General features: G+C 49.0%; 1 protein-coding gene across 6 annotated transcripts in view; it reads right to left on the reverse strand.

Moving 5' to 3' along the window:
• KDM1B (lysine demethylase 1B) overlaps positions 1-16,839 on the reverse strand; it is a 639,352-nt gene that overhangs the window by 470,052 nt on the left and 152,461 nt on the right. For all 6 annotated transcript variants that reach the window (XM_069218247.1, XM_069218264.1, XM_069218273.1 and 3 more), the window contains one exon: positions 6,371-6,482. In XM_069218247.1, coding sequence (XP_069074348.1) covers positions 6,371-6,482 — 112 coding nt within the window. The remainder of the gene's footprint in view (positions 1-6,370; positions 6,483-16,839) is intronic.

Raw genomic sequence — 16,839 nt, forward strand, 5'->3', positions numbered from 1 at the left:
CATAAAATGTAATGAAAAGAATATAGAGAGAACGACACCCCCTAGCTCAATCAAGCACACCTTATATACATAATTCAATGCAACTATCATTCACACCCATTCAATCAGTCTTCCACTCCAATCCGTATACCATTTATCCATACTAAATCACTCCCCTACCATAACAGCAACATGAGTGGATGTCCTGGATCTATGAATACAACATCAAGATCAGAAAATTGAGGTATCACTGTACACAAAACCGACAGCAAGGAACACAACTCTCCACTATAATAGCTTTCATCAAAGATGCTATAAACAGGGAATCCCGTTTAGTCCATTTCTGTGGCTACATAGAAAGTGTACAAATTTACAGGACTTCAATAAGAATGGCGAAGTTTTACAGCAGAAGTTATTGGCAAGAGGGTATCCCAAACACCTCATAAGGGACTCGTACAAACGGGGAAAATTTTACAACAGAGAGAGTATATTTGAGGACAGGAGAAGGGAAGAGGAAGGAACTTGTCTGTGTAGTTCAACACTCTTATTTGAACGCCGAAATCAGACATATAGTCCAAAAACACTGTTCCTGAGGGAGCAGCCGCTGGGAGATGAAGGGGACCGGCTGGTCAAGGCCTTTGTCATTCAACTGAGAGAGGACTGCCCAGATGCCATGTTCGGAGGCGTCTGTTTGAACGACGAACTCCCGGAAATAATCACAGGGTCGCAGCACCGGTGCGGTACACATAGCCTGCTTGAGAGCGTCACATGCAGCTTGGCAGGCCTTGGTCCAAACCACATTTTGGGGCTGCTTCTTTGAGGTTAACTCCGTCAAGGGGGTCATAATGGTGCTGCAGCCTCTGATGAACCTTTAGTAGTAACCAGCAAGACCCAGGAAGGCTCTCACGCCCATCTGGGTCTTGGGGGGTTTCCAGGCTAAGATAGCCTCAATCTTGGCCTGGAGGGGCTGCACCGTTCCCCGGCCCCCCAGGTATATCACTGACTCTTGCCCTATCTGGCACTTACTGGCCTTGATAGTGAGGCCCGCTTGCTGCAGAGCCTGGAGTACCTCCTAGAGGAGATGATCCTCCCAACTTTTACTAAAGACTGCAATGTCTTCTGAATAAGCAGCTGAAAAGGTCTCCATACTGGCAAGAACCTGGTTCACCAGCCTCAGCAAAGTGGTAGAGGCATTCTTGAGTCCAAAGGGCATGACCCTGAATTGGTAATGCCCATCTGGAGTGGAGAAGGCAGTTTTCTCCATGGCTCCCTTGGTGAGGGCAATTTGTCAATACCCGGAGTTGAGGTCGAAGGTACTTAAATACTGGGCCGCGCTTAACCTATCGATCAACTCATCCACCCATGGTATTGGGTGGGCATCTGTCCGAGTCATTGAGTTCAGCCCCCTATAGTTCACACAGAACCTTAGGTTGTGTATGGTGCCCGCCAGGGTAGGTTTTGGTACCAGCATCACCGGGCTAGACCATGGGGTTATAGAGGGTTCTATGGCCCCCATCGCAATCATCTTAGACACTTCCACCTAGATATTGGACCTAACCTTATCCGACAACCTGTAAGATTTGCCCTTGACAAGGAGGTTGTCGCCTATGTCCACCTCTTGGATACACAGATGGGTGGCCCCCAGGATAAGAGAAAACGGTGAGGGGAACTGTCCCAACACTTAGTGGCAGTCCCTCTGCTAATCAAGAGTAAGGGTGGGGGACAGGATCACTCCTTCCACCGACCTATCCCTCTCTGCAGAGGTCAGGAGGGTGGAGAGCACTTCACTCTCCTCCACCTTTCTCCCACCCATCACCATGAGCATAGTGGCCTCGGACCTCTCGAAGTATGGTTCGAGGTGATTGATGTGGAGCACCTGGAGGGGCTGTCTCGGGTTCTTGAGATCCACTAGATAGAAGGTCTCTTCTTTGCTCTCTAGCACCTCATAGGGCCCAGTCCACCGATACTGGAGGGCCCCCGGCTCCACAGCCTCTATCACCCATACTTTCTGCCCAGGTGTCGACTCCACTGGAGTGGCATTCTTATTCTACCACTCTTTCATGACTTCCTGGCTGGTTTCCAAGTTGCAGGAGGCTTGCTTCCACAACTCAGCCATTTGGCTCCAGAAGGCCACCATGTAGCTTAATACATCCCTGGGCGTCCCCTTTGGTGACTGCTCCGAGACTTTTTGACCAAACTCAGGGATTCCCCTAAGTGGGTACCTCAAGAGAAGCTCAAAGGGGCTAAAACCCACTCTCTTCTGGGGGACCTCCTGGTAGGTAAACAACAGGCATGCTAAGAGGATATCCTACTCTTTCAGTGCCTCTGATCATGCCTTTTAGGGTCTTGTTGAACCTCTCCACAAGCCCATTAGTTTGAGGATGCTAAGGAACTTTGAACTGAAACATCACCCCACACCCCTCCCACATGGCGCGCATGTAAGCTGACATGAAGTTCGTGCCCCAGTCAAATGCTACCTCCTTGGGGAATCCCACTCAAGTAAACAATTCCCATTAGGGCCTTCGCCACAGCTGGTGCAGTTGTAGTCCTCAGAGGAGTTTTTAACTGAAACATCACCCCACACTCCTCCCACATGGCTCGCATGTAAGCCAAAATGAAGTTCGTGCCCCAGTCAGATGTTACCTCCTTGGGGAATCCCACTTGAGTAAAAAAATCCCATTAGGGTCTTCGCCACCGCTGGTGCAGTTGTAGTCCTCAGAGGAGTTTTTAACTGAAACATCACCCCACACTCCTCCCACATGGCTCGCATGTAAGCCAACATGAAGTTCGTGCCCCAGTCAGATGTTACCTCCTTGGGGAATCCCACTTGAGTAAAAAAATCCCATTAGGGTCTTCGCCACTGCTGGTGCAGTTGTAGTCTTTAGAGGGCTTGCCTCTAGGTACCGAGCAGCGTGATTCACCAGAACTAGGATAAATCGGTTCCCAGCAGCCGTCTGCAGATCTATTGGCCCAAATATGCCAATGCCCACTCTTTAAAATGGGGTGTCAACGACGGGCAAGGGTTGAAGAGGAGCTTTGAGCTTGAGCCCTGCCACTAGCCTGGCAGGCCACACAGGTCCTGCAGACTGCATCTGAAGACATCGGGAGCCTGGGCCAATAAAAGAGAGGGGCAAGCCACACAAAGGCCTTGTCCCGACCCAAATGTCCTGTCAGGAGAATGTCATGGGCCAATTTCAGCAGAAAGGCCTGATAACACTGGGGCACCACCAAGGCCCTGTGGGCCTTCTGCCTAGGAGTCTTTGGCTCACTATACAGCAGACTGTCCTACTAGTAGATGTGATGAGTTCTGGAATCATCAACAGCTGCTTGGGCTTCAGCTTGCCGCCTCAGGACCTCGAGGGTGGGGCACTCTCTGTGTCCTTCAGTACTCCACCCTGGTCGGTCCCGCTTTCTCTTGCAATTTAGCAGTCTCCGGCAGGGCTAATTCTTAAAGAAGGAGGAGTAATGTCATCTTCAATGGATGCCGAGGCGGCTTCTGCCAGTTCCATGTCCATCTCACCGATGGTACATTCTGAGGCAGGTTTTCCCAGTCCTCATCCGCTTCCCCTCTTAGCAGGGGGCTGGGCCATTATTCCATACTCCAACCCCATCTGGTTCCCTTCTTGGGCAGTCATGGATCGTTTGGTAGCACAAATCCAGTCGGGTAACCCCAAAATTTCCATATGAGCCGAAGCTCCATTTCTCTCTAGATAGTGTGCTCCAGCAGACAGGTCACTGGCATGGCGGAGCTTACCGTGACCTTTAGCTGGCCTGAGACCTCACCCCACTCAAAGGGCACCTGTGTCAGTAGGAAACAACCCTCTCTGCTGTCCGCCACAACCACTTGATGAGTGGCCTGGGGGATGACCTGCTCTGGGGAGACCAGCTGACTCCTTACCATGGTCAGGCTGGTCCCAGTATCTCTCAGAGCCTTCACATCCTGCCCGTTGACCGTGATCCACTGCCTATATTTTGCAGTGTTGGCAGGCACCTGGATCTAGGGCACCATTTCACTCTCACCCAGGGACACTAGGGTAATACCACTAGACTGCCCCCCACTATCAGTGGCTCCCTTCTCCCCCATTGCTACGCTGGGCATGCCCAGAGCCTTTCCTTCAGCGGCCAGGGGCACCTGCTTTGGACACTTAGGATCTCCTATGAAGTGTCCGTACCCGCTGTACTCGTAGTACCTAAGGTTCTTAGAGGCCAGAGTTTTATCCAGGGATGTTCTCCTTGGGGGACCTTTCCTCAGGGTGCCTTATGGGGACTATTAGAAGACTCCTTATTTTTGTCACCCTCCTCTTTTCTCTAGTGGGGACCCTGGCCCCCTCTTTTGGAGTTCCCCCAGCAATCTTTCTGGACACTCAGGTGGTAGCCCAAAGATCCGCCTCCTCAGCAAGCTTCCTTCAGTCCATCAGCTTGCTGTCGACCAGGTGTTGGAGCAGATTGGTTAAGCAGGTCTCTAGGAAGTACTCCCTCAAGATTAGGATGTATAATCCATCATAATCCTCCACCTTACCGCCCAACACCCAACCCTTCAGAGCCTTCCTTGCGTAGTCGATTAAGTCAACCCAGGTTTGGGTCACCAGTTTGCAGCTGGCCCTAAACCTCTGACGGTACTTCTATGGGGTCAGACCAAACTTGCTACCCAACATGGTCTTCATAGCAGGGTAGGTGGTCTGGTCCCCCACATCTAGAGTCAGGAGGGTGCCCTCCCAGTGGGGGATATGTATTGCCATAAACTGCCTTCCCAGCTCTTCTCCAGGATCTGGTGTACCTTTAAGGCCACCTCATAGACTGCCAACCACTTATCTATGTCATCCCCCACCTGGTAATCCTGTACCATATCCTTTGCGATTCAAACTCTACTGTCGCTGTTAGACACTGCAGGAGCTCTGCCACCATTATTAGTATTAGACCTTATTTGTAGATCTCTTATGTATATGTCTCAAAGACGAAGTTTATATGCCATCTTTTTCTCTTCCATGGCTAGTCTCATTTCAGCTAGTTTGCTCTTTTTCCAGTTTCTTACGGCCTATGGCCTGCTCCTTGGCAGTTCTGGCAAGCTCCAATTTTAATTTATTTTCTTCCCTCCTGTACTCCAGCTCTTCTGGGGACAGGCTCCATGAAGAGACGCTACTACCGGTTATAAAGGGGTCCCCTACATCTAGGAACAGAGGGCTCTCCTCCTCCATCAATCACCAGTCAGGTCGTGTTCGGACCCTTCCCCATGACCCAGGTCTTCCCCCGATGTGCTTCTTCCATGGGCTGGGACTTAGCCCAGGTCCATGGGCTGGGCCGTGGCCCAGGCCCTCAAATCTTCCAGCAACTCAGCCTTCTTGGCTTTTCCCCTTAGGCCAACCTCTTTGCCTGGCAGACCTCCTTGAGCTGCATCACCGTTTAGGTGTCCAGGTCACCAGCTCAAATTCTACTTCCGGTAGGACTTCAGACTTGTTCACAGACATGGGGAAGTACCCAAACCAAAGTATATGAGGACAGAAAAGAAAATTTGAGTCCCTCCTTCCTGGTCACCTCACTGTCCCTTTATGGGGACCCATTTAAGAACAGAGGAAGACTTTTACCAATGTGAAATTGTGGCACTCAGTTGGTTATCATGTCGTGCTGTGTAATTGCAAGTCCTAGCCCACTGCTTGACCACCAAATGTTGGAGGTGGCACATTCTGGTTGGCTGCGGCAAGGTACCAGCAATGCAGAATATTGCCACTCTTGTCAGGGGTGGGTATTACACTCACTGTATAACCTGCACTCACCCTTGTTTAGCTTGGCACAGAGCAGCCAGGCTTATCACAGAGGCAATGTATAAAGCAAGGGCACAGCACTTCCTCCCCACCACAACCATGATGAACGGCACAAATGAGACTTCACACACTGTGTGGGTACATAAAAATTGTATTCAACATACACATTGTCAACACAGCATGAGTATTACCTACACCTGTCAGGTCTAACAGCCAAGTATACAAATATTTTTATTCTGTTGATAGGATTCAATACTAAGATTCTTATGCAATACTGGCAACAGAAAGGGAGTTCTATAAGGGAAGCAGAGGGGCGAGAATGTTAAAGAGGGTTGAGTGCTGAGCAAGTTAAAGTGGATGATGTAAGCACAGTTCATTCAAGAGGATGGTAAACTTGCTAATATCACTGTACCTGTACATTGACTCTCTCTAACCCATTGTTATGTTGAAAATCACTGAACATTATTCACAAAATATATGGTAAACTGTATATGAATAAACAAACTGCAGTACGTATGAGTTTATGTTCAAATATTAGTTTGAATGTTTCTTAATAAAATAAAATAAACAGATTAACAGAAAAATTAAAAAAATCAGCCTACCTAAAAGGGTTTCCATTCTACTATACTTACCCAAAATGGAACCTGCTGATCAGCCATAAATGCTTTTGGACTAGGTTCACTTTTACCATTACTTGTCCATACTCTTTTCCAGGAGCAGAATTTGTTATAACCATCCTTATGGCTGCAAGGAAACAACACACTCATCAGGTTATTTAAAGAGAAAAAACATAAGAGTCCTAAGAGGAGTGGTGTCACTTAAACATGGCAATCTCAAAGACTTCTTGTCAAGCCTGGGTGATAAATTCATTTGACAAAACAGCTTTGTCTTGGTCAATCAATTCACAACTACTTTCACTGATTTATCGTATTTCTAAAGTATAATAATTGAAAAGTGATTTCCCATTTTTAAAATAACAGTAGAGTAGGCAGAGGACATACAAAGAGGTTGGAACAGGATGTTATTTTTAAAACAACGTTAGTAGTATCAGAATAGGCCGGGGAAAGAACGATAATTACAAGCAAAGCATCCCAGAGCTCATTTCACAGCACAATGAGCACCATGAACATTAATTCCTTCACTTTGCTTGCCCTTAGAGAAATGACAGTGAGATGGTGAAGAGCGATTACGTGAAGAACGATCATTACATATTAAAACATGGTGGTACAGGGCATCACATGAATACATATATCTTACTACAAACCAACCAGACATAATGAAGAAAGTGAATGTAGGAAGTGAGATAAAGTGTATGTGTATGAAACATGAGACAAACAGCATGAACAGTCAAGTGAAGAATACACTGAAAAGGAGGATCAGCATAAATTAGAAATCAAACAGCAAAATGTTAGGCACAAAGAGAATTAAGAACTGAAATACAGGTTTTACTAAAGTAAACGTGAATGCTAGCAAAGTTACTTATATTCACTAAAGTTCTTTCTGATGTATATTTAACAGTCTAATAGATTTCGCCTTAGAAAACTCCCAAAGGGTCATAATGGACACGGAATTATTTTCACCAGTTCTCCCAACCAACATCAGGTTGTGCTGAACTCAGGTAAAGAAGTAGCTATTGTAACTGTACAGCAATTCCATATTAGAACCACCTGTGCAGTTCTGCCCATGTTTTTTCTCCTTTCGCCTTAATGCACAAATCTGCAAATTGTTCCCATCTGCCTATGTACATCAACTTAGCTCACTGAGTAGAAGAAGCAATGTACATCTGGCCATTAGGATTTTTTTTTTTTTTTAAATAGTGACACAATCAGTTTTTTCATGAATAACCAAACTATGGACTGACAAATGAGTGCACTCCTTCGACTATTGGAGCCCTGGACCCATCTCACTCTTGCCAAATGCTGACCATGCCCATTATCCAGAATTCCACATAGACTGTTCCAGTCTTCAAACACTCCAATCTCCGGAAGAATTGCACTTTTGTTGCCTCAACAGTGAATATTTTTGTTCAAGATAACTTTATATTTAAATCCAAGACCAAAGTGTGTTTGCAACTGTTTGTTTCTCTTTATGTAACTACAAGATCCTAATAAAGACTAATTTTAAAAATGGAAGAAAATATATGGCACCTGGCCTAAGGCTAGCAAAACAATGCACTGCAATGTGGGGGGGAGGAGCCTAGCTAGCTAAGATGGCGGACGCCTAATTCCGGAGCTCCAGGTCGGCCCACAACCTGGGAACGGTGTCGGGGGCTCGCCTCTGGGAGGGCCTGTCGGACGGCGAAGCCCGGGGACCCTGGGCCCGTCTGTGTGGCCAGCGCAGCCTGCGCCTGGGCCCTTTGGAGGGAGTGGCTGGGCCTCAGCGGTCGCCTCGGAGGATGCCCCGCAGCCTGACCCGCTTGCCGCACTGGAGCAGCTGAGCGCTGCCGGCAAAGTAATGAGGCCTCCCGTGTCCGGGAGGAGTGACTGGGCCCCTCCAGGGAGACTGGAGGAGGTGAGAAGCGGTGGACAGCAGACAGGGTGCTTGAGCGGGCCCCCCTGTTTGGCACACGAGAGGCAGCCTGACCTAGCGGCGGGGACCCGCGGGAGTCCTGTTGGAGCTACTGGAGGGTGAGGCCCTGCGAGACTGTTGCTGAGGTGGCGGGAAGGCCCATACGGGAGGGAAGCCGAGTGGGCAGGCCCCCTCCCCACAGGTGCTGACAGCGAACGCTTGAAGCTCGAGCTTCCCTCAGGCACAACCGGGTTGGGGTGACATCGGACAGAACCCCATCAGGGGCTAGACTATGAACGAGCTGGGGCCCAGTGAGGGGCTCTGCCCGCGGCCCCCACCGGACCTGTTCTTCGGGGGCCACAGGCAGATCCTCAGTGGTATTGACGTGTGCAGGCGTGAACCGTAGGCACTAGCCTGTGGGTAGCAGTGAAGTCCAGGCTCACCAGTGACGGCTCACTATTTCCTGTGTATGGGCTGCAGCTAGTGAGCAATACACGGAGGCTGGTTTGGGTGAACCGTGGCGTTGTTGCCTGGCCGTACCTGTCCGCCTGTGTGATGAGCCTGAGACGGACGGTGGAGTGAAGCAAATGTCAGTGGAATTGCCTGGCCCCCTGTAGTGGGTTGTAGGGGCATCTTGGATGTACATACCCAGACACTGCTGCGCTAACCAGTTTGATCTCTGATTCCTGGCCCACGCAGACACCCTTCTTGCTTCGCCTGTGTGACAAGCGGGACCGGTGGGAACCAAAGCCCATGCCGAAAGGCTACCTCCAACGCCCTGGTACCTGCTTTCACACACGATGGTGCCAATCCTTCACCCAATAATTGGTGCATGTTGACCATGGGTAAACTCTGACCCAAATCACAGGGACCGCACTTGACTGGCTCATGCCCTGATCTCCCACGGATGTAAGGCGAATCGGACGAGGGTTCTATGCCCTCCAACAAGCATGACACCCTCAATAGGATACTGGGGGGCAATCGAGGATATCAAACTGACCATGAGTCAAGAAATAGGCAAGGTATCCACCAAATTAAGCCACCTATGTACTGCTCATCACAAGATGTCTGATAGGGTGAAGGAAGCAGAGACAGTGCTGGAGGACCTACAGCCTGCTCATCAAACAATGAAGTCCCAAATTGCCCAACTTAGTGAGTGGATCCAAAGACTTGAACACCGAGCCGAGGATGCTGAGGGCCGTAGTCGGCATAACAATGTATGTATAGGCTCCAGGGCGCAGTGGAGGGGCCGGATGCCGGATGCAGTGACCTCCCTGGAGTCCTGGCTGCGATTGATTATGGACAAGAGGCCCCTTATGCGTTCTTTGCGCTGGAGAGGGCACACCATGTCCCGGCCTGTCCGCTGGCATCGGGGAGGCCACCTAGGCCGATAGTGGCTAAACTCCTGCACTACAGGGACCGTGACCTGCTGCATCAAAGAACATTCGACGCAGGCCCATTTGAAATAGGGGGCGGACAGGTGACCCTGTTCTCAGATTTCATGGCAGCGGTCCAGGCCAGAAGTGCCACCTTCACGGCTGTGAAACGGGCTCTACGCGAAGAAGGAATCAGGTACTCCTTGAGGTTTCCCTGTAAGCTTAATATCGTACTGGATGGTTGCACCCACTTTTGCCAAGAAGGATAAGTTACTTACCTGTAAATCCTAGTTCTATTCCAGGGGTATCCTCATCAAAGTCATAAATATTGAATATTCCCGCCCTCTTGCGGGGACTCCGGAGCATACATAAAATACACACATGTATAAGTATGAAAATATACACAAAAAATATATAGCATTTTTAGTAGACAATTTTCATACCAAACCCATATATACATGTGTACAACAGCAATGCAGACTATAATGATTAACAGGCTAAAATGCTTTATTTCTATGGAGTTTTTTTTTCTTTCTTAAAACACTCCCTTTCAAATTTACAAGAAGAAAAGACTTTCCAAAGCCCCATAGCTGGGCCCAGGGAAAGAAGCAGTAGCAACACCAGTGAAAAAAGAGAAAAAACTACATTGAAAACAATGGAGCATTATTAGCCAATAGGCTGCATGCAGGTTAACACAGCAGAATCACAAAATTTTGGCACTGTGCCTTTAAGACCCTGAGCACCTCCAGTATCCCACCATGCCTCAGGGGTGAAGGAGAGGTGACAGTTGGTTCACAGTTAGGTCAGTACTTTTTTACGGTGACAACATATCCAACAGATTAGAGAGATAGTCTGTCCTGCACTTCTAGGAGACTTGCGTCCGGGGAGGAGGGTGGGTTGTTTATGACTTTGATGAGGATACCCCTGGAAGAGAACTAGGATTTACAGGTAAGTAACTTATCTGCCTCTTCCAGGGGATCCTCATCAATAGTCATAAACATTGAATAGATTAGCAAGCCCATCCCTTATCTCTGCGGACTGTCCAATAGAAGTGCAGGAAGAGATATACACTATGCAAACAAATTTCTCAGAGACGCTTGCCCAACCTGAGCGTCTGCTCTGGCATCTGAGTCCAAACAGTAATGCCTAGTAAATGTATGTACAGACTTCCGTGTAGCAGCCTTACAAATTTCAGAGATTGGAACATTATTAAGGAGGGCAGCAGTAGCCGCTTTTCCTCCTGTCGAATGAGCCTTAGGCCTAGCCAATAACTGTTTGTTAGCCAATTGATATGCAGTAACAATACATGAAACTATCCATCTAGATATGGTTCGTTTAGAGGTTGCATTGCCTGTTCTCATATGAAAGTAATTTACAAATAGGTGGTGAGATCGTCTAATCAATTTTGTCTTATCCAAGTAAATTTTTAGTACTCTCTTCAAATCCAGAGAGTGCAAAGCTTTCTCCGCCGGAGTATCCGGATTGGGGAAAAAAAGTTGGTAGTGAAATAGTCTGATTAATGTGAAAATCCGACACCACCTTCGGTAAGAATGATGGATGAGTTCGTAGAACCACTCTATTTTCATGGAAAACCATGTACGGTTCCTTGGAGGACAAAGCCTGAATTTCACTGACCCTCCTCGCAGAAGTAATGGCTACGAGAAAAGCTGTCTTCCACGTAAGGTGTTGTAAAGAAGCTTTGTGGATAGGTTCGAAAGGAGGGCCCATGAGTTTAGATAATACTATGTTTAGTTCCCATGCAGGCGAGGGTTTTCGAATGGGTGGAAAAACCTTCTTCAAACCTTCTAAGAAATCCTTGACTACTGGTCTTGTAAAAAAGGATTCCTGAGAAGGTGACTTTCGATAGGCTGTAATGGAAGATAAATGTACCTTAATAGATGACACTTGCAGACCCGATTTCGCCAGATGGAGCAGGTAAGCCAATATGACCTCCTCCTGAGCCAGAATAGGATTCTGACCCTGCTGACGACACCATATGTAGAATCTCTTCCACTTGAACGCATAAGAGCGCCTTGTGGAAGGCCGTCTGGACTCCTTTAAGATGTTCATGCATTCCTGTGAGAGGCCTAGATGCCCATACTGCAGGAATTCAGAAGCCATGCCATCAAGCTCAGAGAGGGAAGGTTGGGGCGAAGTATCCTGCCTCCCAGCCTGCAAAGGAGATCCGGTCTGCACGGCAGCCTCTTGTGCTGTTGTTCTGATAGGTTGAGGAGATCTGTGTACCAGAACTGACGAGGCCATTGCGGAGCTATGAGAATCATTCTGGTGCTGGATCTGTAGAGCCTGTTTATCACAGCTGGTATGAGGGGAATCGGTGGAAAGGCGTAGAGAAATATCCATGACCAGTCGATCAACAGGGCATTCCCTTCAGACCCCGGATGGTAGAACCTGGACGCGAAGTCTGGGCATTTCTTGTTTACCTCGTCTGCGAAGAGATCTAACTGAGGCCGACCCCATTGCACGAAGGTGTATTAGACGACCTCATTGTGAAGAACCCAATCGTGGGCGTCCTCGAGGGTTCTGCTTAGGAAGTCCGCCTCCACGTTTTGCCGTCCTGGGAGGGGAATTGCTGTCAGAGACATTCCCCTCGCTATGAGCCAATGCCAAATGGCCTGAGATTCCCGAGTCAGGGGAAGGGATCTCGTCCTTCCTTGCTTGTTCAGATAATACATTGTCGTCGTGTTGTCCGTTTGTACGAGGAGAGATTTTCCCTGAATCGATGGAGCAAATGACTTGAGAGCCAGATGAACCGCTCTGAACTCCAGAAGGTTGATATGGTACGCCCTTTCTTTGTTGGACCACAGGCCCTGAGCTTGAAGGGAACCCAGATGAGCTCCCCAGCCCTGAAGCGACGCATCAGTTACCAGAGTGTCGGACGGGATTGGCTGATGAAAAGGAACTCCCACTGACAGGTGATGTCTGTACATCCAACATCGTAATGATTGTCGCGCTCCTACCGGAAGAAGCATTCTGTCCTCCCAGTGGCCTGTGTGTTGATTCCAGTTTTCCTCCAGAGCATCTTGGAGAGGCCTCATATGCAATCTGGCGTTCGGGACAATGAAAATACAAGAGGCCATGGAGCCCAACAGAGATGTCACCTAACGGGCCGCAGGCGCCGGGGAACCCAGAAGGTCTTGACACTTCCTCTTTATTGATAACAGTCGCTCCTCTCAAGGATACACTCTTTCGTGCTCTGTATTCAATATTGCTCCCAGGTAGTGGAGGGTTTGTGTTGGGATGAGGGTGGACTTTAGGAAGTTGGCTTGTAGACCTAGAGATCGGAAAACACTGAGCACAATGTCCAGATGGTTTTTCGCCTGTTCCGTAGAGGAGGCTTTCAGTAGCCAGTCGTCTAGGTATGGATAAATGAAGATTTTCTGCTTCCTTAAATGCGCCGCTACCGTTGCTACACATTTGGAGAATGCGCGAGGAGCAGATTTTAGGCCGAACGGGAGCACCTTGAACTGATAGTGTTGGGAGGCTATCACAAATCGTAGGAATTCCCGATGTTTGGGAATGATCGGGATTTGAAAATACGCATCTTGCAGATCTATGGAGCACATCCAGTCTCCTCGATGCAGTTGAGGGAAAATCTGGTGGAGAGCCAGCATCCTGAACTTTTGTTTCTTTATGTATTTGTTCAGCAGCCTCAAGTCTAGAATCGGTCTGAAAACTCCTTCCCGACCCTTCTTTGCTACTAGAAAATAGCGGGAGTGCACCCCCTTTCCTCTTTGTGCGACTGGAACCTTTTCTATTGCTTTTTTTCTGTAACAGGGCACGAACCTCTTTGCGTAATAAGCTCATGTGAGCAGGACTGGATTTGGTTGGTGGCAAGTGAGGAGGAGGTTGGCGGAAAAGAAGAGAGTATCCACTCTCTACAATGTTCAGCACCCATTTGTCTTTTGTTATGCCATGCCACTCGTGAATGAACGCTGTGATACTTCCCCCAACCGGAGTGGTGTACGGTGTTAAGGGAAGCGAATCGTTTTGCGGGGGCTTTGGGGGTAGACTGCTGAGGTCTGCTCGAACCTCGGTCTCTTGCGGCTTTACGAGACTGGAAGAGGGTACGCCCTTGTTTCTGTTGTGGTCTCTGAGACCAATGAGGGGTTTAAACCCTCTGTTGGAACGGGCGCCTGTCGTAAGGCCTGTACCTTCGCCTAAAGTCATTCCTCCTCTCGAGGCCCACTGCCCTCATGGTGTCAACCTCCGCCTTCATACGCGCCATCTCCTCATCCGTGTGGGTCCCAAATAGCGAGTTTCCGTTAAACGGAAGATTCAAGATACGCTGCTGCTCTTCCTGTTTTAATCCTGTGAGTCTTAGCCAGGAAGATCTTCTCGCACAGACCCCATGCGCGTAACCATGTGCTGCCAAGTCTGCACCATCTGCTGCCACACTGATTATCTGATTGGACACCAGACTTCCCTCCTGAAGGATCTCCTGAAAATCCTGCCTGTCCTCTCTAGGCAGCTTTTCTGCAAACCTGCTCAGTGAGTCCCAGAGTGAGCGATTGTATCTACCTAGGAGTGCAGAGGCACTGGAGACAATCATCATTGACGCCGCCGCGCCACACATCTTCCTCCCCAGAGAGTCCAGGTGTCTACTCTCCTTGTCCGGTGGCACCGTAGAGGATGACGCCAATGAATGTGTCTTACGGGCTGCGACCAATATGAATGAGTCTGGTGGTGGATCAGCCCTGAGAAACAAAGGATCTTGATCAGGTGCCTTGTATTTCTTTAAGATCCTAGCGGGGGCTGAACGGAGGTTTGCTGGCGTTAAAAATGTCTCCATGGTTGGTTGTAGAAGACCAGGCACCAGCGGTAACAATTTCTTTGAAACCGCCCAGTGTTGCAAGGTTTCAAAGATTACCGACGAGGAGGTTGAAGGCTCTGGGACCTCAATATTCAGCTTTTGTTCCCTCCTGAGAAGCACCTCGTTGAAAGTTGTGATGTCGTCCACCGGGGAAACTCTAGCTGGTGGAGAATCGGTTAGAGTTGGGGAGTACCCTCTTACTGAAGACCCCGACGATGTGGACCAAGAAGGAGACCTCCTGTGACGGCGCGATCTTGACCTTGATCTTCTCTGGGAGCGTGACCTGCTCCTAGATCTTGTTGTAGTGCGCCAAGCTCTAGTGGCAGACTGGCGAGACGCAGAACGAGCCCGTTCTGTATGCGCTGTCGGCGATGGTGTCCTCGGGAGAGAAGCCGACGGTGAGTACATTCAAGAGTATTGAGAGTCTGGAGAAGCAGGTGTTTAATTAAGACTCTCCAACCACCTTGGCGATAGGTTTATGGGCGAGATGTGCCCAGACGATGCTGCTCTCGACAGCCTTTGATGATCCACTCCTTATGGAGACCACTGGACTTGTTGGAGTGATGTTCTTATCAGCGGGTGGTAACTGACGCTCTTCTCCTTGCGAGATAGGCCGCACCTGTGTCGACGTCTAAAGATGTACCAAAGTCGAAGGGAGTACCGTGGGCTGCTCAGGTCTCGACGTCGAGCGCCTCGATGGTGATTGGTGGTCCCTTGAACGCGATCTGCTCAACATCGTGTGCCTCGCCGTCGAGTGATGGGCCGCTCATGACGGAAGTCTCTGCTCTCGCCGTTGAGGCGATCTCGACGTCGTCTTCCGTGCCGTCGAGGAGCCCGGCGGTGCTGGCTCGACGTCGATCGGTGGGTTGCCGTCGACAGAGATCTGCCCTTATGATGGCTATGTACCTTCAACGTCGTATCCATCGACGTCAGTCGGGTCGCCGTTGACGGCGATCTGTGACGATGTGACGGTGGCAGCGATGACGTCGACGGGGAACAGACAGGCACCTTCCTACCAGCTGACGTCGATCTAGCCTGTCTCTCCTGAGAATGGCTTGTTGGCTACCCAGGAAGTGAAGAGGACGATGTCTTTTGCCTCTCATGAAAACCATGAAGCCTGATTTTCTCTCTGTCCTTCAGAGTCCTTTTTGACATGTTCTTGCAGTGTCTGCAGGTGTCAAGGCAGTGGCTCTGAGGTAAATACACTATACAGAGAGAGTGTGGATCAGACTGGGCCTTCTTCTTCCCACAGGAAGGGCACTTCACAAAAAGGGAAGGCATTTTCCAGTCAGGAAAAAATCCCTTGAGTCAGACAAAGGTGTAAAACGTCGAGTGAAGGTAGAAAAAATGCTGTTTTTAAATATTTTTCTGTGAAAAACTCAGAAAAATGGAGAGCTCAATGCTCCAGGATCCTCTCAGAAGAAGCCGGAAAAAAGAACTGACCTAACTGTGAAGCAACTGTCACCTCTCCTTCACCCCTGAGGCATGGTGGGATACCGGAGGTGCTCAGGGTTTAAAGGCACGGTGCCAACATTTTGTGATTCTGCTGTGTTAACCTGCATGCAGCCTATTGGCTAATAATGCTACATTGTTTTCAATGTCGTTTTTTCTCTTTTTTCACTGGTGTTGCTACTGCTTCTTTCCCTGGGCCCAGCTATGGGGCTTTGGAAAGTCTTTTCTTCTTGTAAATTTGAAGGGGAGTGTTAAAAAAAAAAAACAAAAAAAAAAACCCACAGAAATAAAGCATTTTAGCCTGTTAATCATTATAGTCTGCATTGCTGTTGTACACATGTATATATGGGTTTGGTATGAAAATTGTCTACTAAAAATGCTATATATTTTTCGTGTATATTTTCATACTTATACATGTGTGTATTTTATGTATGCTCCGGAGTCCCCGCAAGAGGGCGGGAATATTCAATGTTTATGACTATTGATGAGGATCCCCTGGAAGAGAACAAAGATTAAGCATGGGCATGGCTTGAGAAGTACCGTGAGGGTACAGATGGAGAAATGAGCGAGGAGCCCAAGACGCCCCGGCGCCGTGGTAAGAGAAGGCGCCCACGGGACCCTACAGAAAACACTTGAATGACGAAACTCACACAGCAGCAAACATGCCAAGGAAAGAGGGCAGCCCTGCAGATGGGGGCTTCTCTGGCGGAGATGGGACTCTCAGACAAAGAGTTCAGGCCTGAGTGGGACCCCTGGCTGTAGGAGAGTCCACTGATGACGACTCCTTGGTTAGCGCAACAGAGGGGCTGCCACATGTGACACACCAAACAGCATGTGACATTGCTTAACGTGCTGGGGCCCCTCCTTCGTCTGTGGATGTCTATTGCACTAAGGATGTAGGCAAACCCGCTCACTGGTGGGCAACCCTGATGTT

This window comes from Pleurodeles waltl, chromosome 2_1 (assembly GCF_031143425.1).
Source record: "Pleurodeles waltl isolate 20211129_DDA chromosome 2_1, aPleWal1.hap1.20221129, whole genome shotgun sequence".
NCBI lineage: Eukaryota > Metazoa > Chordata > Amphibia > Caudata > Salamandridae > Pleurodeles > Pleurodeles waltl.